The sequence below is a fragment of the Schistocerca gregaria genome, chromosome 2 (genome assembly GCF_023897955.1).
Source record: "Schistocerca gregaria isolate iqSchGreg1 chromosome 2, iqSchGreg1.2, whole genome shotgun sequence".
In the NCBI taxonomy this organism is placed as follows: domain Eukaryota; kingdom Metazoa; phylum Arthropoda; class Insecta; order Orthoptera; family Acrididae; genus Schistocerca; species Schistocerca gregaria.
The window spans coordinates 445940089-445964250 of record NC_064921.1 but is presented as its reverse complement, the minus strand read 5'-3'; the positions used below and the strand labels follow the sequence as shown (position 1 = coordinate 445964250).

Sequence of the window (24162 nt, the reverse complement as noted above, 5' to 3'; positions counted from 1 at the left end):
CATCCGCACATACACAGACACAAGCAGACATATTTAAAGGCCTTTAAATATGTCTGCTTGTGTCTGTGTATGTGCGGATGGATATGTGTGTGTGTGTGTGTGCGAGTGTACACCTGTCCTTTTTTTCCCCTAAGGGAAGTCTTTCCGCTCCCGGGATTGGAATGACTCCTTACCCTCTCCCTTAAAACCCACACCCTTTCATTTTTCCCTCTCCTTCCTTCCTTCCTTCCTGACGAAGCAACTGCCAGTTGCGAAAGCTCGAATTCTGTGTGTGTGTTTGTGTGTTTTGTTCATGTGCCTGTCTGCCGGCGCTTTCCCGCTTGGTAAGTCTTGGAATCTTTGTTTTTAGTGATAGAGATCACTTAGAGATTTAGAAACAAAAACTTGAGCTCCTGAGGATTTACATTATGCTGCCAGCCTGCACATTATTATTCATTTTAAGGCTCTAGGGCACCATGCGAAATTATTTTTTGTCGATTATTCAGTCTCTGTACCAGTTACAAATATTTCTTGCCAATGAAAGTGTCTAAAATATTTGCTTACACTAATGTTCAACCAGTGATCACTTTAAATTTTTTCCTGTAACATGCATGATCTAATGGGAGTATCAACACAGTCTTGTATAGATAAGATTTTTAAAACTCTTCTCTCTTAAGTTAAAAAAAAAAAGAAATTGCACTCATTTCCCATCAGAGTTGACTGAATCTGAACAACAGATTACATAATCAGTTTCTGTTAGACAAGTAATATTAAACTGGACAAGCAAAAATATATTGTCCTAGCATGTAAACATGACAGTGAACATCACATTTGAATTTTGAAATTGCAAGTAAATATAGATAGATCTGTGGTGTGTGACAGTTCTCTATGTGTAAGAGTACTGGAATGTATGCAACTACTACTTCCCTATATCTATTTCTTGGGTGTGAACAGGGCAGTGCTGCCACTGGTGAGTCAGTTTCCACTTCGCCTTGCTGAGTAATGCACTTTCATTGCTGTTGTGAAATCTGTTAGAGCAAAATGGTCATGTTGGTACATCATAAACTGTTCTATGTATACATAAAGAGTGAGGTCACAGCAAAATTATATTGCCAATATAATACCTTACGGAATGTAAAATAAACACAACACGCGTCAGTGTATGTAAACAGGTAAACTTCATATTGCTAAATGACGTACCTAAGAAATAAATATGGTGCTGGAAATTCATTTGTGGAATTCAAATTATGGAAGAAGAAAACTACGTAGTTAAGTGGTTGATTGGCCAACGAACAAGATTAAAAACAGTATTAGTCTTTCGGATAAGCTGCTTCAGATCTTGCAAACACTCAGGTGACCGCATACCCAACTTTTCCTGCAAAGTATCGCTTGTTTCACCTCTGACAATAACTTATGTTAAAAGTGGCAAGTTGCAGTGTTGTTGAGTCCACTGTAAACTGCAGGTTCCATAATTGATGGGGCAAGAGCACATTAAACTATAGTTTACATAAGTCAGTCAGTTTAAAGGTTGGAGGAAAGCAAGCACATAGTATAGTAACATTAAAATTGTTTCCTAATTGACATTTGAGCGAGTCAGGTGGTAGGGGTTAGCCACCACCTAATCATAGTTCTTTCTTGTGGGCTACATGCTGCTGTATTGCCTGTTCTGGAGGTACGTGCAGCATCATGTGATGTGTAACTGGCTACACACTGACACCCCCCTCCTCCCAAATCCTGTCACTGCAATCTGATGGCCACAAAGTAATTTTAATTAGAGTATAACTCCTGTATGACTATATGTAGTAAAGCACTATATCATTCAAACCAACCATTGGATTGAGGACAGTGTTAGTTTATGGCAAATAAAGCTCCCATCATTGCATTAAGGATGAACTTCACACCTTGTTTGATGTCACTTCCTCATGATGATACACACCTAAAGTACTGCATCATTTCCACACTTGTAGAATAGTTAACACTGAAAGGGGCCCATTTGAGAAGATTGTATGTCTGATAACATTTGTTTTAGTTAAGTAGAATGTGATAGTACTGTTAATTTAACACCATTAAATGTATGCATGTTTCTGCAGACCTGTAATAGGTATCTGCTTCAAATGGGAGCAATGGAGACATCTTTGTGATAGGTATGAGACATGCTCAGGGAATCAATGTAGGTCTATATTTACTAACTATTCTTCTCAATATTCAGACGGCATACCAGTCAGACCAAAAATATCATCATATACCCTGTTGTTGCTTCAATGAAGTAGTTGTATTTCTGATATGTGTGAAATGTGAAAACTTGATGGCAACAGAATCACAAATGCAATATCATTGAGGCTTGCAAGCACCAAACTCTGAGGTATTTGGTTGGCTACCATGAGACCCCAGCCCTCAGGGAGTCAGCATTTGTTTGCTGAGTATGGGCTTGGTGACCCAGGGGTTCCCTAGCGGGGGACTGGTAAGTGCTACCAATTCTCTGCAACTGTAAGCTCTGGGCATGCTTCAGTGACCACCATACAGCCCAGATTGTGAGGATGGAATAAACCTGTATAAAAAAAACCTCAATCTCAAGGTGTGTTGTGTGCTGATGAGATGTGTGGCTGTTGTGGTGGAACAGTGCTTAGTGGGCAACCTCTGGGAACCTGTCGCACCTCAGTTGTACTAGACTTACTCAGGCACGCAGGGCTCTGTGAGTGGACCTTTATTTCCCTAACTGCTCGTGGTATCGAAATGGGCCCTCCGAAATTCTCTTTACCCCTCTCAGCAGAAAGGGTGGGCTGCTGGAAGGTACTAACACAGTCCAACAATAGGACTCGTGTAGCCTGTCATCCTGATACAATCAGTAGTAACAGAATGCATGCTGCTTCACAGAATGTTTCTTATTGTTAAAAGAAAAGAGGGGAGTTTTGACAAAGTTTTGCCATTTTACATACAGAAAGGCTGGCACCTTAAAATCTTTTAAGCACGTGCGAAATTGGACCCTGTTGGTTGCAACATCTAGCTTCTAACAAGTCAAGAATCTTCAGAAAGCATAATGCCTTTGGGAGTTCGTGCTAGAAACTGAATTGCACAACACCTTGAACTTACAACAAAGGTGTTGTGACTTGAAGGGATCTGATTGACATTTCCCAAGAATAACTGAAAGTTGAATGGTCCCAGGCAGGCATTGTCGACGTGCAACACGTTAAGAAATGGGTTGATGGTGCTCTCTTGAAGTCATTTGTTTATCATTAATTTAACAGCACCAAACTACCAGAGCATTTGAAGGTGGGTTTCCTACGTTTCAGTGTACGGCCTTATTACCTCAATCCAATGCTGTGTTTTAAATGCCAGCACTTTGTGCACAGTACTCTCAGCTGTAGAGGGGAAGTCACTTATGGGAAATGTGGTAAAGCTACCCATGAGGGAGTTAGTTGCTGCTGTCCTCCAGTGTTTAACTGCTCTGGGAATCACCCTGTGTGGCCGAGCATTTTGTCCTAACTACTGTCAATGCAAGCAAGGATCCTGTGTTTCATTGCTACTGTGCAACTCTAGAGAGGGGGAAAAGTTGGACTTCAGGTTCAATGGTTCTGAGGCCTATAACTATCCTTTCTCCATGTGGGATCTCGAATCGGCACTGGCTGAGACTGCTGGCACTGCACCCAGTAATGACCACATCTGGTACTCCATGCTTAGACATTTTCCAGCGGTGTCCCAGAAAATCCTCCTTGAATGTTTAAATCTAATGTGGCAGATAGGCAACTTTCCCAACTCGTGGAGGGAGGCAATTCTGATCACTTTACTTAAACCAGGAAAGTACCACACGTGTCCAAGTAGTTATGGGAGTATCGCTTCGATGAGCTGTATAGCAAAGATCCTGGATTGGATAGTTAACCATCGCCTGGTCTGGCTGTTGGAGGCCAGGCACATCCTTAGCCGCTCCCAGTGTGGATTATGAAAATTTCTGTCCACAGTCGACAACCTGACCCTCCTAGAGGCAGCTATTCAACAGGCTTTGCTCCATAAGCATCTCTGTATTGCCACTTTCTTCAATATAAGTAAGGCATACAATACTACTTGGAGAAACTATATACTCGTGCAACTGCACAAGTGGGGTTTCTGTGGCCATCTCCCCATTTTCATTCAGTCTTTCCTGCCTCCCCGTTTTTTTTTTTTTTTTTTTTTCAGACCTGAGTTGGTGACACACTGTCAGATTGATTTGAGCAGGGGAACGATGTCCCAAAGGGCAGTGTTTTAAGTGTTACCCTCTTTGCCATAGTCATAAACAGTATAACATCTATGGTAAGTAGTCCAGTACAGTGCTCCTGTTTGTGGATGATTTTGCTCTTTGCTGTTTTCTGTTCCTCCCCCAGTGTTGCATCAGCGAGGCGTCAGTTGCAACTTACAATGTGGCAGTTAGGAGTGGGCTGCAAAAACACACACTCTCTCTCTCTCTCTCTCTCTCTCTCTCTCTCTCTCTCTCTCTCTCTCTCTCTCTCTGCCTGCCTTGCATATGGGGGACACTATCCTACATTTTAGAGATACAGTGCAGCTTCTGGGACTCATTTTTGACTCCAGATTGTCATGGTTGCCACACCTGCGAAACCTTGAAAGCCAGAACTCTGAAGGCACTGCAAGTCCTCAAGTACCTCAGCCACAGGTCATGAGCAGACAGGGCGCGTCTCCTCCAGTTTTATTGCACTTTTGTGCGTTCGCAGCTGGACTATGGGTGCATGGTGTATGGGTTAGTGAGGCCCTCTTATCCGTAGATCCTTCACGCTGTCCACCATACGGGGATTCAACTGGCCATGCGTGCTTATCAGACCAGTCCTATATCCAGTCACTGTGCTGAGGCGGGGGAACCGCCATTTACCATCTGGCGGCAGCTCTTGCTGGCGCACCACGCTTGTAAGTTCGTTGCAGCTCCAAGCTCACCTGCTGAACATGTTCTTGCTGATCCGCCTCTCGACAGTCCTTTTTTTCTTTTTTTTCCCCACCATCCCCGAGCCACAATGCCGCTTGGGATCTGTGTGCAAAGTGTGCTGGAGTACCCCGGTGTGGAGCCCATACAGCCCCAAATCCATGGTCTTAAGCCTGCCACCCTGGTTACTGGATTTTAAATTTGATTTTATTGATTTTAAATTTGGTGCTGTAAAAGCAAGATTGCACTCTTGCCATCGTATTTAATTCAACATTTTCTGCTATTTTATCTGAGCACCACAACTATGTAGCAGTTATTATGGATGGGTCGAAACGGGGATTCTGTTAGTTGCTCTGTTGTTTTTCCGGATCGTATCCTCAAGGTCAGACTGCCTCAAGCGTTTACTGTCTTTTATGCAGAATTTTCTGTGATCTGCTCACTGGAGCAGATGAGACGTTCTTCCCATCCTAAATTTCTTGTCTGTTCTGACTCACTCATTGCAATGTTTGTATCCCTCTGGTAAAATAGTCCAATCCCTCCAACTAAAATGACTGGGGAAGGAGGTGGCTTTCTGCTCGGTTCCAGGGCACGTCGGCATTGCTGAGAACGAAAGAGCAGATCTCGCAACCAAGGAGGCATGTCTCAGTCTGCAAGTGTTTCAGTGTGCCATCCCCCTGCACACACTTGCCTCTGAGTTCAGGAGTAATGCGTCAGTGGGAGGATGGATGACCGGAAATGACTGACAATAAGCTCCTTTGAGCATGCATGTGCGGTGTACTTCCTTCCAGCCCTGTAGACGGGATGATGTTCTCCTGTCAACTGAATTTTTTTTTCATTCATTGTAACTGTATGGCAAAGAACACTTAATCTTTAGTTCAGAACCTCCGTTGTGACTACAGCGTATTTTGTAGACCTTTCTCAGAGTGGAAGTCCTTGTTTTTAGCTGTCTTTTTTCCCATCTATTGGGCTTAATGTGTAGTGGCTTTTAACCCCTTTTTGTCTTAGTGTTTGAAGGTTCTGACATGGGCACATATGACCTTTTGCCAGCTGTCATTGAAGAGATAGACTGTAAAATGTTTCACAATACGTTTACAATTTGTAAATGGTGGTCAGTAGAATGTATGATTCCCCCCAAAAATGGGAAACTTAGTGTTGGTGGCTTCGTTTCACTGTAGACAGTGTCAGTCAAGTTTGAAAAGTTGAACATAAAAATGTGGCATGTGAATGCATCTCATTGAGTCTCTACAGTTTGACTGAATGTGTACAAGGTTGCCACAAATTCTGGAAATTGGGAATCTCAAATGTGTTAAGGAAATTGGGAAATATCAGTGAAAAAACTGAAAAAAATCTCTTGTCTCAGTAGATGAAATGATATGTTTACTGATGTCATGCATCATCACTGACTGGGTGCAGCTGAGTTCATGCGCCACTTCCCTACTCCCTCATTCTTACTGCTTCTCCACTTTCTACCATTCCCTTCAGCTGTCAATCAGTGCTGCCACCTCTTCTTGTCAATAGCCTGACAGCGGCCGATGAGAGGCAGGGAGGCGTGAGGAGTGGTTTGTTTGGATCTGATTCTCAGACTGTTGACCCAATGGCCGGAAACAGAGGTCACATGTGCATGAGTTGTCTGAGTGATTGTGTGTGTGCACGTGCACTTTCGTTTTCTGACAAAGGCTATGGGCAAAAATTTAGTTGTGAGAGTGTGTTTGTTCTTTATATGTGCCTGTCTGTGGCTCAGGGATCATATTTACCATGAGTTGCTATCTATCCTCATTAGTATTGATTCTCAGAGTATTGGTGCAGGTTATCTGTTGCATGGATTGATCATTGAGGCTTCATTTCAGCAACATAGTGTCTGTGACACATGACTAGTTGGCCACATGAATGAACTTCAGAGATTGGCCAAAACTGTAGGCCATTTCTGTGGGGTGTCTCTAATGGATTGGGCCTTCCTATCTGAAGCTCATCATTTCCCATTAATATGCAGGCCCTGCCTGTTGGATCTGGCCTGCGGGCCAGGTCTGTTTATCTGACATAATGCGAAGGATATTCACATAGTTTATCCATGGAACCAGGACTTGGTGTGATGAATGTAAGGAATTGCGACTGTCTCACTGCAAGTACATTGTACAGTACAGAATTTTAGACACATTTAATATACTCTAGTACATTTTGGCACTTCATGAGTAGTTTATATATCAGAAAGTATAGACTGTAAGAAGAAAAAAAAAATTGTGGCATTCGGTGGCAGTTCGTACGCTATGTATTCTTGTATTTCTTGAAAGAAGAAAATGTGCAATACCTGTGAAATAATAGATGTACACAATGGGTAATAACAAACATAGAACAACCAACATTTTATTGGCGGTCACCTATATTGTTGGTTTACACGATTGTGCCCAGTCATCTTTCAAGGGGCCTACTTTTTTCTGAGGTTATTTATGGAATCAGTGAAAGTATTTTAAATCAGTCTAGCGACTCCAACGAAATGCAAATTTTTGTCACCAAACATGTTTAGTTTTATTGAAATAAAATAACATTTTTGGTCTTAATGAAACACCCAACCATCAGGCTTGCTCTCTCCATCTAAAAACAGTTATTACAAAAGATGTTATGTTACTACTTCAGATTTTCACTCACTTGTTTAGAAGTACAGAAGTCCTTACAATCTTTTTTGTCCAATTACATCTTTATTTACCCTTGAAATCTCAAAATTTGCTAGGGAAAAAATGCCAAAACTTGTCTGAAAATTAGGGAATTTCACTTTGGGAAACTTAAGACAACCCTAGTGCAGCACTTGGCTTAAAATGGACTTTGCATCGGTTTCAGACACTGTGAATGCTGATGTTTTGTTTAGTATATAAGGTCAATTCCAAATTGTAGAGTGGATGTCTTTAGTGTGAAAGTAACCAGTATCATTTTTATAGCCATTGCACAGCACCTGCAGTTCAGTTTTGGGAAAGTGGGAACATAACACAAACGTTGGTTGTGTTACTACATGATTGTCATTTCCATCACTCTCTTTGCAATACTGTTTATAAAAATGAGTATTACAGAGACAAGTGTTAATCAGTTCATTTGTTTCCTTGCATGAAGTATTTAATAGCCCATTTTTTGTCTGATGTTATACCTAGAAACATGTTGCAATATTAAAATAGTTTGTGAGCAAGATAATAAAATAGTGTCATTGGTAGTGGTGTACCTAAATCTGTTAACCAGTTTTAAAATTGATAAGTGGTCAAATAATGGCCATCTTGACCATAATTTGTTACAAAATCTGTATTGTGCTGCATCACTAAATATGTTAAGAAGGCAGGTTACCGGGAACAGTCTATTTAAAGTTGAGTCACATTACTGTGGTGTCTGTAATTTCTTTTAACAATGGTCATTTTGTTAAAAATAAACATTTACCCTTCTTCTGTAATAAGCTTATGAAAATAATTTTTCTTATTGCCAACTTGAATTATATTCCGCCTGTTTCTTCAAGTGTACTAATATTATCATAATTTTCACTAACATTTGGTGCATTAAAAAAAGTGAAAGTAGTTAGATATGGACAAGGCTGGAGTAATGTTAGCATCTATAATCACACACACCTCTGTATGTGAGATTTCAGCTTAATAAATTATGAATTCTCTTTATATAGGAGCACATGGCCAACAATCCGAACTGTCATTCATTCAGCAGCAGTACAGTCATGACAATGAGCAGTGGACCAGATGGAAAGCCGCAGGTATTTACTGCCTTGATAACAACTACTCGTTCTTATGCTGATTGTAATATTTGACTTGCAACATGGGAATTCAATTTATTTTACAAATAAGTGAACTATATTTAAGGAATGTGGCACACTAATGTACAGGAAATTTACATTATATTTCTGCAACATCTGGAGGTACAAATTTTAGAAACTTGTCTAGACAAATTTTCTTTAAAGCAACAGATGAAATGTGTTTGTCTTGGAAATCATATAGCAGCAGTAAAAAATTGTATTTCTGAGGCTTTTGTAGTGTGGTAATTTAGAATTTTATCAATTCAATCAGGTTGGCACTCCATTCTTTGGCATAGTATTTACATGGCCTTAATCAGGTGATTTGACTGATTATCCTGGACATGATTAAGTGTTGACCCAAAAATGAATGGCCACCATACGGTCTCCAAATGTAACAATCACTAGCAGTGTTTGTCATTATAACTGCACAGCCCCTCCCCTACTACTTTACATTTGTGTCACCAAATATGCTTACAACCTTAACAGAATCTTTATATGCAGTATCCTGTTCTGCTAATCCAGTAAAAAAATATTACTCTGTCGCCAACAAAACCATTACTTATGTGAACTACTTTGTTAAATATTCCCTTAACCACATGGGGCTTGGATGGCAGAACTTCACTATTATAGTACCATGAAATAAGGGATATTGTACCATCTGTGCTGCCCCCTCCCCTCCCCCAACCCCGACAACCACAATTGCTCAGGCTTGTCCTTCCAGTTAAGAGACATTCATTTTGTGTCTCATCACAGATGCCTACATGAACAACTGATTGTAAACAGTTTTGTGTGTAGGGTCACTATATCATGTATATAAGTGGGGAATGAGTGGTGGTGGTCCTCATTTTATCTATTTGATATTGTTCAAGGCTGAAATTCTGAACAAATCAGCACTGCAGCCGCGAAAACTAGAATGTCCTGGATCACCAAAAAGCCTATTATAGTCTCAGATTTGTCAAAATCACAACTTAAATAACGGAGCAAGATGGCAACTGGATTAATGTTCAGGACGGCCAGGATTTAAAACTGTCTGGTTATTAAGGTTTCCTCAGTTTGTTTCCGGTAAATACCAGAATCTCTTCTCTCCCTTCCCCACAAAAAAAAGGGCTGGCAATTGCTTCTACATCCATCTCTCACTTGAGAGGCCACTGCCAAACGGTGGCAAATCCCAAACTTGACCATCCAACTTGACCGAACATAGTCACTGCAGCACAAATGACTCCATCAGCTGTGTCACCACATCAGCCGTTATGCATATGCCATTCCAGCACTAGTTTCTCTGAACTACACAGGTGGGAATTCTCTTTACAGCATATCCTGCACTCAAGCAATTATACTTTCCTAAAACTCTACTAACCTGTTTCCCACTGTCTCCATTTACCATGTCCCTTGTCTCTCTTTTGTCCTCACCATTCCTTCCCTGTCCAACTCATTCACTGCCTTCTCCTTCCACCCTCATTTTCCAATCCTCTTGATTTCTATCTTCCCTTCGTCTCCTGCTTTGTATCCAGTAATTGATAACTGTCCTATCAGTCTTGGTGTGTGTGTGTGTGTGTGTGTGTGTGTGTGTGTGTGTGTGTGTGTTTTGCAAATACTGTGTTCTGTTGAGTGTTTCTGTGTGCCCCACATCAGTCAGCTGGAAGTCAGTAGTTGCCTTTCCTGTACTTTATTTACAGATATTAAATCTTGCTCTTTTTTTCCCCTTTCGTGTACTTCATAGTTTCATATGACTGCCTCCTCATCCTCCCCCCGCCCCCTTCATCCTCCCCCCGCCCCCTTCATCCTCCCCCCGCCCCCTTCATCCTCCCCCCGCCCCCTTCATCCTCCCCCCGCCCCCTTCATCCTCCCCCCGCCCCCTTCATCCTCCCCCCGCCCCCTTCATCCTCCCCCCGCCCCCTTCATCCTCCCCCCGCCCCCTTCATCCTCCCCCCGCCCCCTTCATCCTCCCCCCGCCCCCTTCATCCTCCCCCCGCCCCCTTCATCCTCCCCCCGCCCCCTTCATCCTCCCCCCGCCCCCTTCATCCTCCCCCCGCCCCCTTCATCCTCCCCCCGCCCCCTTCATCCTCCCCCCGCCCCCTTCATCCTCCCCCCGCCCCCTTCATCCTCCCCCCGCCCCCTTCATCCTCCCCCCGCCCCCTTCATCCTCCCCCCGCCCCCTTCATCCTCCCCCCGCCCCCTTCATCCTCCCCCCGCCCCCTTCATCCTCCCCCCGCCCCCTTCATCCTCCCCCCGCCCCCTTCATCCTCCCCCCGCCCCCTTCATCCTCCCCCCGCCCCCTTCATCCTCCCCCCGCCCCCTTCATCCTCCCCCCGCCCCCTTCATCCTCCCCCCGCCCCCTTCATCCTCCCCCCGCCCCCTTCATCCTCCCCCCGCCCCCTTCATCCTCCCCCCGCCCCCTTCATCCTCCCCCCGCCCCCTTCATCCTCCCCCCGCCCCCTTCATCCTCCCCCCGCCCCCTTCATCCTCCCCCCGCCCCCTTCATCCTCCCCCCGCCCCCCTCATCCTCCCCCCGCCCCCCTCATCCTGCCCCCGCCCCCCTTCATCCTGCCCCCGCCCCCCTTCATCCTGCCCCCGCCCCCCTTCATCCTGCCCCCGCCCCCCTTCATCCTGCCCCCGCCCCCCTTCATCCTGCCCCCGCCCCCCTTCATCCTCCCCCAGCCCCCCTTCATCCTCCCCCATCACCCAGGCGACTAAAAATTCTTTTGTGAGTATGTGTTGGCTATCACGGGACCCCATAATTTGCAGCGTTACTTCTTTACTGTCTTGCAAGCTTGCAGTTTCAGTATACCTTTGGCCCCACTGCCTCTCCATTGGTTGGTTTTCTTGATGCAGAACCTCCTTAGACCTGGTTTATGATTGGGACTAGAGTTTCCACTTCCAGCATTCTCTAAATCATTTCATTAAATAAAAACATTGTCCCCATTGTTGGGTTCAACCTGCCACCAATTTTCAAAATCCTCTAGAAGTGCAGATCGTGTGGTGAAGGTCGGCCAATATGGTGTATGCTCCACTTATGTGCCTCTTCATCTCTTCACGCTCCACTTTAATAAGGTAATATACCCAAAACTGTTATTGCTTTAGCTGAAAATTCCTCATGTGTGTCAAGGAGTATGTGCTCTTTGTGACTTGGACACATGGACTCTCAGCAGTGGATTATTGGTCTGCTGAGGCTGGGTGGCACCCATGAGGAGAGCCGTAATTTGGAGTGGGCTGTACCATGGTAGATTAGTTCCAAATGAAGGGGATGAAGTTATCTGCTGCTGGTAGCCCTATGGCCCCAGCAATCTCTATGAAAGGACAGTTGTCTTCTAATGCAGAGATGTGACTCTAAAATGTTCCCTTCCTTGGCTACTCTGTTTGAGGAACGTAGGGCCAAGTGGAAAGCAAAAAAATACTCCCCCACCCCAGTACTTACTTTGCACATGGAGTAATGGGAATTCCTTCTAGGCCACAAAGCCCTTATTCTTTGTGGAGAACTTTTGTTTTAAATTTGGGGAAGCAGCTGCCATCTCCATAATGAAGAGCGAGGCCTTTTTTTATCAAAACGGCATCCCCCTGCCCAGTCACGGGCACCACTCGCTTGTAACAAGACAGGTGGCATACTGGTGACAGTCACTAAGTGTAAGTATTAATATGGTTCAAGGCATCATTTCCACAGAGATCTGCTCTTACAATCTGATGAGCTGTGCATCAAATTGGAGCAATGTCATGTACATAATGGGTCAGAAGACAATACAGTCAATACCAGTGTCTTCATCTTGGCGTTTGAGGTTGATTCACTGCCTGAAAAGGTTAAGGTGATGGTATACTAATTCAATGTGAAACTGTGTGCGCCCCCCCCCCTCTCCCTCAAAGTGCCTGAAATTTGCGCATGTTTTTGCATTGCAGTGCTAGCCCCACATATAGATATTGTGGATCAGTGTTGCATGCAAATACTCCTTCTACCCCTCACTCTATCTGTGTCAGCTGTGGAAAGCATCATTCTCTCTGCTCACCAAGCTCAGCATTTGCAAGAGTGAGATTACAAGACTATGGCCAAATTTACTTATCAAGAGGTCAAAAAGTAGTACGAAAGGTTGCACCCAGTGTGTACACTGTAACATACGTGCTACAGCTAAGACGACGTTGCCCCCTTTGGCAATTGTGCTCTTGCCCAATTTCACCTTCTGCAGTGGGCCCTCAGGGCTGCACAACCATCCCTGCCCCCACTCTCCCCAAGGGTTGAGTTTTCCGCTTTGACTGCTTCCTCCACACCTACTTTGGGATAGGTTGCTTGCTGACTAACAGGGACAATGGTTCCCATCTCCCAGCTGGAGGCCCCAGGGGGCCCATGGTACTCTCGTGAGTTCATGCGTGGAGCAGACTGTGCCCCAAGCTATTGCAGCCAAGTCTTCTTTCCCAGGCTTTTTTTTTTTCCTTCACCCTGCCCTCCCTCCCTATCCTCACTCCTTCCCAGCTGTCACCTCCTTCACCTGTTTGAGTTCTGATTTATGTCGACCTGGCTATCCAACTGGTTTCCTGTATTGGTTGCAGTTTTGTTCCTTTTGCCTGTTTTTTCATCCTTTTTGGTGTTTAGGTCCCCACTTAAGGTTTAACCTCCACTTCAAAATTTCCTCTTTAGTGTGAGCTATATGAGTAAGAAATCCCTCCCTAGCATCTACGGTGTGTATTCTTCTCCCTCCTCTTCCTTTCCCTCTCCCATCCCCACTGTAGCCACCTTCCACTCTGCTAGGTCACCAGCACTTGTAGCCAGTCTGTGTGGTAGGGCTGTTATGTACCCATATGACTGAGACCCCTGACAACACAGGGATCACCCTACTGATACTGGAGTTGTTTGCTCCCCATAGATGCCAAGGAGTGGTTGTTTATCTTCATGGAGCATTGGAACTCCCAGCAACTACTGCCGTGCCAGGGAGCCCTTGCTGTGGCTGGGTGGCGCCTGTGGGAAAGAGCCCCTGGTCGGAGTAGGTGGTATCAGTGCGGATGCTTGGCACATGAAGCATATCAAGATGCATAAATCTGGCCTTTATCAAACGGCTGTTGCTTAGAATGGTGAAGGATGACCGAATGCTGCTTCATATGACCTGGCAACCTTCCTTTCCCTGGCTACACTGTGGGAGGACGGCAGGCTCGCTGTCTTGGGCTGAAATCTTTTCACTGTTACTTTGTCTGTACTCAAATGGATGGGGAAACATTCACTGCCACAAAGCCATTGTTTTTCATAAAAAATATTAAGGACAAGTTTGGTGAAGTGGAGTCTTAGTAAGATGCAGTTGGGCTCCCTGTTTATCAAAGCTGCTTCAGCCACCCAATCTGCAGCTCTTCGTGCCTCTGGTTGTCTTGGCAACTTCCTGGTGTCTATCACTCCACACCAATCTCTGAGTGTGATCCAGGGAATTACTTTTCATAGGGACCTCACCCTGCAAACTGATGAACTCCAGGCTAATCTGGCGCAGCATTGCATTTATTTTGTTAGATATGTGCAGAAGGGTCGTGAAGACAACACTGCACTGATACTGGCGCCTTCATTCTGGCTTTTGAGGGGGATACCCACCCAGAGAAGGTAAAGCTTATGCGCTACAGATGTGACGTGAAAGAGTACATCCCTCCACCTATGTGGTGCTTTCAGTGCTTGCTTTTTTGGCATATGTTTTCCCACTGTACGGCAGACCCTTTGTGTGATGACTGTTGCCACCCAGTCAATGAGGGAAGCCCCTGTGTTGCGCCACCTGTGTGTGTGTGTGTGTGTGTGTGTGTGTGTTTTGTGCTGACCACCACTCCCCTCAGTCACCGGATTGCCCAGAAACGAAGATGCAAGAATGAAAGTCCTTGAATTGCCTGTCTTATGCTGAGGCTAGCCAAAAGTATGTCACACTCCATCCAGTGTCACTATCTTCAACGTTTGCCTATTATACTTAATTTCCTCCTCCTCCTCCTCTCCCCCCCCCCCTCCCCCCCTCCTCCTCCCCCCCTCCTCCTCCCCCCCCTCCTCCTCCTCCCCCCCCTCGGCTTTACACCAGCCCCGTCCCTCTCTCCCCTTCCCCTTCCCTTTCCCCTGCAGTTCCCATGACCTCACATCAGGGACTACTCAGCGATGAGGTGCACCATCTGTGTGCTCCCAGGTTGCCTGCAGTTCCTGATTTGCAGCAGCTTGTACTCCCCCCTGTGCCTTGCCCCCCTCCACCTCAGAGGAGGAGGAGGAGGAGGAGGAGGAGAAGGAGAAACATAAATCCCAAGACAAGGTGCCCCCGGAGGTGCCATCTACCCCATTACAACCTGAGTCAGATACCTTATTTATGGATGTCAACCCATCCTTGTCGGTGACGACTATTGACCAAATGACCTTACTTGTTCCTCAGCTTCTTTATGTCTACCTTGGACTCTTGCCACATGATCATCCAGTGGAATTGAAACAGATACTGTGGTCACCTACTGGAAATCCAACATCTTGTCTCCTCCTATTCTGCGTTCTGTCTTTTTCTTCAAGAAACACACATCCATGATGACTACTCTCCAGCATTTCATGGTTATCGGGCATTCTGTCAAAACTGTGCTGAACCCCGGGTAATATCTGGTTGGGTCTGAACTTTGGTTCGCTCCGATGTAATTAGTGACTGCATCCCCCTACGTACCAATATGGAAGTAATAGTAGTTAGTACACGTGACTCTGGCAATCACCATTTGGAATGTCTACCTTCCTCCAGGTAGGCCACTTGGTTATATTGCTCTGTTTACCTTAATCCAACAACTCCTGGCCCCATTTCTCCTTCTTTGGGACTTCCCCAACTATCCATTGTGGGGGAGTGTCACTTCAATGGGTAGGAGGTATCCTTGACCAACTTATCATGGACCTCGATTTCTCTCCTCAAAGATGTTCCCCTGCCCACTTCCGTACCGCTCATGGCACTTTCTCTGCTATCGATCTCACTGTCTCCTCCCCTGCCCTCAAGGCTTCGCTACACTGGTCATCCCATGATGACATTTGTGACAGTGACCGCTTTCCGGTGATTCTATCTTTCCTCTGCTGCCGCCAGACAGATGGACCCCCACGTTGGGCATCCCGCAGGGCCAGTTGGTCTTTATACACTTCTGTTGTGAACTTGGACACCTCTCTCTCAAATTCCATTGATGAAGTCATGCAAGGCATTTCTACCATCATCCTTCATGCTGCTGGTACTGCTGTCCCTCTATCCACAGGTCCCCCTCGTCATCGACCGGTACCGTGGTAGACCAAAGAAATCCGTCGCTGTCCAGGATCATTGACGGGTGCGTCAGATTTAAGCAACGCCCTTCACTGACCAACCTCATCGCTCTTAAATGTCTCTGTGTTAAGGCTCATTACCTTATTATGTGGAGTAAAAAGGAATGCTGGGAGCGCTACGTTCCCTCCCTGGGGACATATGCCTCTTCATTACAAGTCTGGTCCAAGCTCCGTAGCTTGCTGGCCGCCAGAGACAATTGACTGTCCAGGGTCTAAACTTCAAAGGAGCTCTGTGCACTGTTCCATTGGTCCTTGCAACACACTTTACGATGGTGTCAGTCATCCCCTTCCTACCCTACTACCTTTCTCCAGCAGAATTGCAGAGTTGAACAGCCCACCCTCAATTTCATCCCATATCCCATATCCCACATCACATTGAGCCCTATAATGCACCTTTCACTGAATGGGAATTGGTGCAGGCTCTTATCTCTTCCCAAGACACAGCCCCAGGCCCAGATTCCATCCAGAACCAGATGCGTTTCTGTCAAAATGGCAAGACGTATAGTTACCCCGTCCTCCAGCCCAGGAAAAACTAGACTCTAGATAGCTACCACTGAACTAGCCTGATGAAGGTACTTTGTAAAGTGCCCAAAAGGATGGTCAGTGTCAATTATGCTGGGTACTTGTCCCTCTCACTATGGCTTATGGGCAGAGCAATCTCCAACTGACCACTTATTCGGATTAGAATCGGTCATCCAACAGGCTTTTATTCACATCAGCACCTTGTTGCGGTCGTCTTTGACCTATATAAGGTGTATGACGTGGCTTGGTGCCATCAGATTTCAGTTACCTTCCATGAGTGAGGCTTCTGTGGTCCTCTTCAGATTTTTATCTGTGAGTTATCTCACCAGCACTTAGGGTTCGAGTTGGCACTTCACTCAGTGTCCCTCAAATTCAGGAGCATGGTATCGCACAGGGTTCTGTGCTAAGTGTCACACTCTTCCTCATTGCCATGAATGGGCTTGTGACCTCTGTTGGGCATCTGTTTACCCCATCAATGTACATTGACGATTTTTGCATCTCGTGCAGCTCCCACTCAATAGTGTCTGCTGAGCGCCAGCTCCAAGGCACCATCTGAAGGGCCTCTGTGTGGGCCACTGCCTATGTCTTAGTTTCCTCCCTCCAACACACAGGTTATGCATTTTTGCCATCGACACTCAGTGTACACCGGTCCAGAACTTTATTTAAGCAACCAGCTCCTTGATGTAGCCCAGTCCCATTTCTTGGGCCTTCTTTTTGAACAAGCTGACATGGCTGCCCCACATTCGCCACCTAAAGTCAACATGTATGTGGAATCTTAATGCTCTCCACCTCCTGACCCACAATCTTGAGGTGCAGACCATTCCACTCTACTCCATGTTTACCATGCTATGGTCTTGTCCAGACTAGATTATTGGTAGTCAGGTTTATGGCTGAGCAGCTCCTTTCACTTCAAAACTCCTTGACCCTGTCAATCATTGTGGGGTTCATCTGGGTATTGGTGCCTTTTGCTGCACTAGTCCTGTTGATAGTCTCCTCAGGGAAGTGGGGGTTCCCCCACTACATATCCGATGGAGACAACTCCTTGTTTCTTACGCAATCATCATTTGCCTGTTCACTGACTGTCCTGTGTGCCTTGTACTCTTCGCCAATGAGGGACGTCTCCCTCCTAACACCCGCCCATGGGTGGGATTGTCAGTTGGCATGTGTCTCACATCCCTCTGTCGGGATCTCAATCTCCCCTCACTGGACTGCACCCTGTGTTTTCCCTCCAATAACCTCCTCCTCCTCCTCCTCCACCACCCTGTATGGTGCCTAGATCACAGATTAGGACCGATCTGTTCCAGGGTCCTAAGGTCTCTGTCACTCAAATGGTTTACCAGCGTCTTGTATGTACCATTCTTTGCTCAGTTCCAGGGTGTCGCCATCTTTTACACTGATAGTTCTAAGACAGTCGATAAGGTGGGATGTACTTTCACGTTTTCTACTGGCTTCAGACACAATTTATTGCCGGGATCATGTTGTGTGTTCACAGCAAAGCTTCCAGTACTCACAGGTCCCCCCCTTTTTTTTTTGCTTCTCAGGCCTCTCTCCACAGTGTTTTAATTTGTTCAGACTCCATGAGCAGCCTGCAGGCTATCGACTGATGCTACTCTCATCACCCTTCAGTCTCTGCTATCAATGACATTCTCTCTGCCCTTGTGCATGTGGTCTGTTCAGTTGTCTTTCTCTGGGTCCCAACTCATGTTGGCATCCCAGGGAATGAACTGGCTGACTGTTTGGCTAGAAAAGCAGATACTTATCCCATTTTCTTTCATGATTCCAGCTGCGAATATGCAGGTCTACCTCAAATCTCTCTCTCTGCCCAAAGTTGGAAACCCGTCTGGAGCACAACTGATCATAGTAAAACTCTACACAATCAAGGAGTCTACTGCAGTCTGACACTCTTCATACTGCTCCTCTCAGGAGTAGTTAACTGTTTTTTGCCGTTCATATGTTGGTCATCGTCCCCCCTCCCCCCATGAACCATGGACCTTGCCATTGGTGGGGAGGCTTACGTTCCTCAGCGATACAGATGGCCGTACCGTAGGTGCAACCACAACGGAGGGGTATATGTTGAGAGGCCAGACAAACATGTGGTTTCTGAACAGGGGCAGCAGCCTTTTCAGTAGTTGCAGGGGCAACAGTCTGGATGATTAACTGATCTGGCCTTGTAACATTAACCAAAACGGCCTTGCTATGCTGGTACTGCGAACGGCTGAAGGCAAGGGGAAACTACAGCCATAATTTTTCCTGAGGACATGCAGCTTTACTGTATGATTAAATGAAGATGGCGTCCTCTTGGGTAAAATATTCCGGAGGTAAAATAGTCCTCCATTCGGATCTCCGGGCGGGGACTACTCAGGAGGATGTCGTTATCAGGAGAAAGAAAACTGGCGTTCTATGGATAGGAGCGTGGAATGTCAGATCCCTTATTCGGGCAGGTAGGTTAGAAAATTTAAAAACGGAAATGGATAGGTTGAAGTTATAGTGGGAATTAGTGAAGTTCGGTGGCAGGAGGAACAAGACTTTTGGTCAGGTGAATACAGTGTTATAAATACAAAATCAAATTGGGGTAATGCAGGAGTAGGTTTAATAATGAATAAAAAAAATAGGAGTGTGGGTAAGTTACTACAAATAGCATAGTGAATGCATTATTGTGGCCAAGAGAGACACAAAACCCATGCCTGCTACAGTAGTACAAGTTTATATGCCAACTAGCTCTGCAGATGACGAAGAAATTGAAGAAATGTATGATAAGAGAAAAGAAATTATTCAGGTAGTGAAGGGAGATGAAAATTTAATAGTCATGGGTGACTGGAATTCGTCAGTAGGAAAAGGGAGAGAAGGAAACGTAGTAGGTGATTATGGATTGGGGCTAAGAAATGAAAGAGGAAGCCACCTGGTAGAATTTTGCACAAAGCATAACTTAATCATATCTAACACTTGGTTTAAGAATCATGAAAGAAGGTTGTATACGTGGAAGAACCCTGGAGATACTAAAAGGTATCAGATAGATTATATAATGGTAAGACAGAGATTTAGGAACCAGGCTTTAAGTTGTAAGACATTTCCAGGGGCAGATGTGGACTCTGACCACAATCTATTGGTTATGACCTGTAGGTTAAAACTGAAGAAACTACAAGAAGGTGGGAATTTAAGGACATGGTATCTGGATAAGCTGAAAGAACAAGAGGTTGTACAGAGTTTCAAGGTGAGCATAAGGGAACAATTGACAGGAATGGGGGAAAGAAACAAAGTAGAAGAAGAATGGGTAGCTCTGAGGGATGAAGTAGTGAAGGCAGCAGAGGATAAAGTGGGTAAAGAGACGAGGGCTGCTAGAAATCCTTGGGTAACAGAAGAAATATTGAATTTAATTGATGAAAGGAGAAAATATAAAAATGCAGTAAATGAAGCAGGCAAAAAGGAATACAAACATCTCAAAAATGAGATTGACAGGAAGTGCAAAATGGCTAAGCAGGGATGGCTAGAGGACAAATGTAAGGATGTGGAGGCTTATCTCACTAGGGATAAGACAGATACTGCCTACAGGAAAATTAGAGAGAGTGTAGCCATGTATGGAAGTGAATCATGGAAGATAAATAGTTTGAACAAGAAGAGAATAGAAGCTTTCGAAATGTGGTGCTACAGAAGAATGCTGAAGATAAGGTAGATAGATCACGTAACTAATGAGGAGGTATTGAATAGGATTGGGGAGAAGTTTGTGGCACAACTTGACTAGAAGAAGGGATCGGTTGGTAGGACATGTTCTGAGGCATCAAGGGATCACAAATTTAGCATTGGAGGGTAAAAATCATAGAGGGACAGAAAGAGATGACTACAGTAAGCAGATTCAGAAGGATGTTGGTTGCAGTAGGTACTGGGATACGAAGAAGCTTGCACAGGATAGAATAGCATGGAGAGCTGCATCAAACCAGTCTCAGGACTGAAAACAACTACAACAACATAAACATATGTTGGTCACACCCAGCTCACCCATTGTTTCCTCCTACATAACAACCCACCCCCACAATGTGGTTGCGGAAACACTGTTAATATGTCACATACTGGACTGTGCCCTTCTTTTGGAACTTTGTGTTAAGTATAGTATTGATTCCTTAAATGTAATATTATCAGGCAATCCATAGATGGTTGAACTGGTCCTCAGTGAAAGTGGTTTCTATTTCCAGGTATAAGGTTCTAGTGTTGGGGCAGGGACAGAGTGGTTGTAGTTGGGGTTCTTTTACAGTCTTCTTGGTCTGTAACCCCATGACCACCTCTTTTTTTTTTTCTTGCAGTTTTTAGATTTGATCTCTTCCTCTATGCCTTTACTGTGTGTGTTTAATGATTCCCCTGACAGAATCCGTCCACTTTCAGCAGACCCTTTTTCTTCTGTAACTCACTTTGTAATCGCAGGACTGATGACCTCTCCATTTGGTCCCACAGACCCTCTCAAATAATCAATCAATGCCAGCTGGAGATTAATCCCCTTCCTCTGACTTCTTGCCAGTAGTAATCCCTTGGGACAATTTTTACAAGGTCCTCTTAAAGTAACTCGCCAATAGCCTGGCCAAACTGACTACCAGTAAATAGACTCTACAGATCAGTATACTAGAAACAGGCCCCTGATCAGTATTACACCATGAAGTTTTATGAATCTGGCATATGAAATGGATTACTCTAACTTTACCAAGTAGGGGTGGAAAAACAGTAGGAATCTGTGGAGGTCCTCCATGCAGGACTATTGCAAAACTCTGCCACCCTTTGCCAGCTCTGCATCGCTAGTACCTGGCTGGCTGACAATCATCTCCTCCCTCATGATGACCCACCCCACTGACATTATGGTTCCCATTTGACTGTGGTTAACGTTTTGCTGAACTGTCCCAACCTAGCTGCCCTGCAGTGGACTCTTTAATCTCAGTGGCTCACTACCCCTGGTGTTTTACTTTTTTTTTCCCCGTGAAGGGATCTGTTATCAATTGCTTCATGGTAGAGCCACTTAACCTTATCAGCCCATTGAAGGGTTGTTTGAACACTGTTACCTCTTCTGCCCAGAGGGGGCTGCAACTGTGTGGGCTTGGTTGTCCAACCCAGTCCTCACAGTACCTGCTCTTGTACTCTTCGTCCCCCCTCTTGTGTGGTCTGTTAGACTTTTGCATACTTTGTCTCTCTGTACTACTTCTACACTGTTCATGTTGCTAATATTTCCTAGACTATTTCTGAGTGGAGTGCCCCCAGTAAATACTGGATGCTGGGAGATGTATGTCCCCTCATTGCAATCGGCTCTTGGGGGGGGGGGGGGGGGGCTTTGGGCTGCTCCACAGGTGGGGTACCTTTTCTTCTTCCTCTGTCTCGCTTTCTTCCTCAGTGTTTTGCGTGGCAAGGCTATCTCCAATCTAATCATATAGGCCTGTTCAAGGAAAAAGTGACTGATAACCAAGTACATTGGTCCCTTTAATCATCCAACTAACCAACTTGACTGTTACTTGTTTTTTCTGTAATGAAATTCAGACTATCTTTCTCAGACCCCTTGTTGCTTCAATATGGATAGTAGCAGATTTGGCTGTCGCATCTCCATTTATTACATTGAGCCCACCAATAGGCAATAGGCAACAGCAACTTCATTGTGGCAATTAGTAATCTTTCTATATACATGGTTTGATATGTTAAAAGTTTGGTTGTTATAGGAAATAGTTGTGACCAGATGCTTACTTTCAGAAGATTGCAGTATTACTTACTGAAAGTTTCTGCATCTAGATATTACTTTATATTAATACTGAAGACAATTTCTAGGCTGGAATGACTTGACCCATTCAGAACAAGGAAAGTGGTCAGCTATACTACCGTAACAGCCTGGACAAGAATCTGATGCTATATACAATTCTGCTGAGCCACGCTCTGGTAAGAGATAAACATTGTCAAGTCTTCCAATATTTTATCTAAAATGCTGTGATGATCTCAGATCTTCATAACACAGTTGGTAGCCTCTAGACGTTTGTGTCACATTACGTCATGGTATTTCCCTTGTGAACGATCCCATAGTAAAACTTCCTATATGCTTTTGTCCATCAACACCTACTCTAGTGTCACCACTGAAGCAACACACTGTGAAGGGAAGTTCAGGTGATTACTGCAGAGCCAGGTCATTTAGCTATAATTAACTTTTTTGCATTTGTTAGGATACACCAAAAGTCTAAACTAATACTTCACCTATTACAAAATATGTTCAGGTATACCAGGCATCATCGTCAACACGCACTGCACCTGGTGGCATCAAGGAAGTGAAGAAGACTGTTTGTGATTCTCGTTCAGGAACAAAGAAAATGGCTGTTGGACATCATATTGGTGAACGTGCACACTATCTGGAACGTGAACAGAATTTGTACTCTGGGGAGCAGGAGGAAAGGCAGGATTTCATTAACCTTGATGAAGGTTAGTTGATAAATGTGTATGTACTACAAAATACTGAGCTCCTTTCATGTATGAATTATTCAGCTGGAGGTTTTTTGATTCATTGTAAGAAAGGAAAGGACTTGAGGAAACTAGAATATTGGCGAGTTCATGAGTGTCATTACACTGAGGTGACAAGTCATGGGATACCTCCTGATATTGTGTCAAACCATCTTTTGTTCAGTATAGTGCAGCAACTTGACATGACATGGACTCAGTTCTTAGAAGGCCCCTGCAGAAATATTGAGCCATGCTGCTTGTAGTTGTCCATAACTGTGAAAGAGTTGCTGGTGCAGGGTTTTGTGCATGAGCTGACCTCTCGATTCTGTCCCATAAGAGTTTGATGGGATTCCTGTTTAACAATTTGGTGGCTAGATCATTTGCTCAAATTGTCCAGAATGGTCTTCAACCAATCGTGAACAGTTGTGACCTGGTTAGAATTCCAGAGTTACTTGGGAAGAGCAAGTCTATGAATGGTTGCAAATGGTTTCAAAGTAGCCAAACACAATAATGTCCTGTCAGTGACTCAGTTCGTTCCATGCACTCATGCCCCACAACATTAAAGTGCCCCCACCAGCTTGCCCAGTGGCTTCAGGGGGTCTTTGCTGCTTTGTGGGGTCTGTGCCACACATGGACCCTTCCATCAGCTCTTACCAGGCCGCAAATTTCCATTCGTCTAGGGTCCAACTGATACAGTCACAAGCCAAGGAGAGGTGCTTCAGGTGGTGATGTGCTGTTCAAGGGCAGTTGTGTGAGTCATCTGCCAGCTAATGGATACATTCGTTGCATCTCCTACACTTTTTCTGCAGATCTTGCACACAGTGTTGTTCGGTAGCACTGACAATTCTACATTGGCTCTGCTGCTCTCAGTTGTTAAGGGAAGGTCATTGGCCACTGTATTGTCAATGGTTAGAGCTAATGCCTGAAATTTAGTATTCTGTTCTCTTATGAAATTGCAGATCTTGTAATATTAAATTCTTTAACTATTTCTGAAATGGAATGTCCCATGCTTGTAGTTCCAACTATTATTTCTGTTGCATGACCATAATCACATTGGAAACCTTTTCACATGAATCACCTGCTTACAAACGACAGCCACACCAGTGCACTACCGCTTTTATAGATTGTGTACGCGATACTACTGTTATCTGTGTATGTGCTTGTCGCAATCCCATGACTTGTCGCTTCGGTGTATGTACCGTGTGGACTAAACGGCACATGAAGAGTCTGTAATGTATCAAGAGAATTGACTCAAGATAATTTAATTATAAAATA

At 44.8% G+C, this 24162-nt stretch overlaps 1 protein-coding gene across 3 annotated transcripts in view; it reads left to right on the top strand.

Annotated features, from left to right (window-relative positions):
• LOC126325417 (myeloid leukemia factor) overlaps window positions 1-24162 on the top strand; it is a 135999-nt gene that overhangs the window by 31842 nt on the left and 79995 nt on the right. For all 3 annotated transcript variants that reach the window (XM_049995172.1, XM_049995173.1, XM_049995174.1), the window contains exons 3-4: window positions 8532-8618; window positions 22668-22869. In XM_049995172.1, coding sequence (XP_049851129.1) covers window positions 8532-8618; window positions 22668-22869 — 289 coding nt within the window. The remainder of the gene's footprint in view (window positions 1-8531; window positions 8619-22667; window positions 22870-24162) is intronic.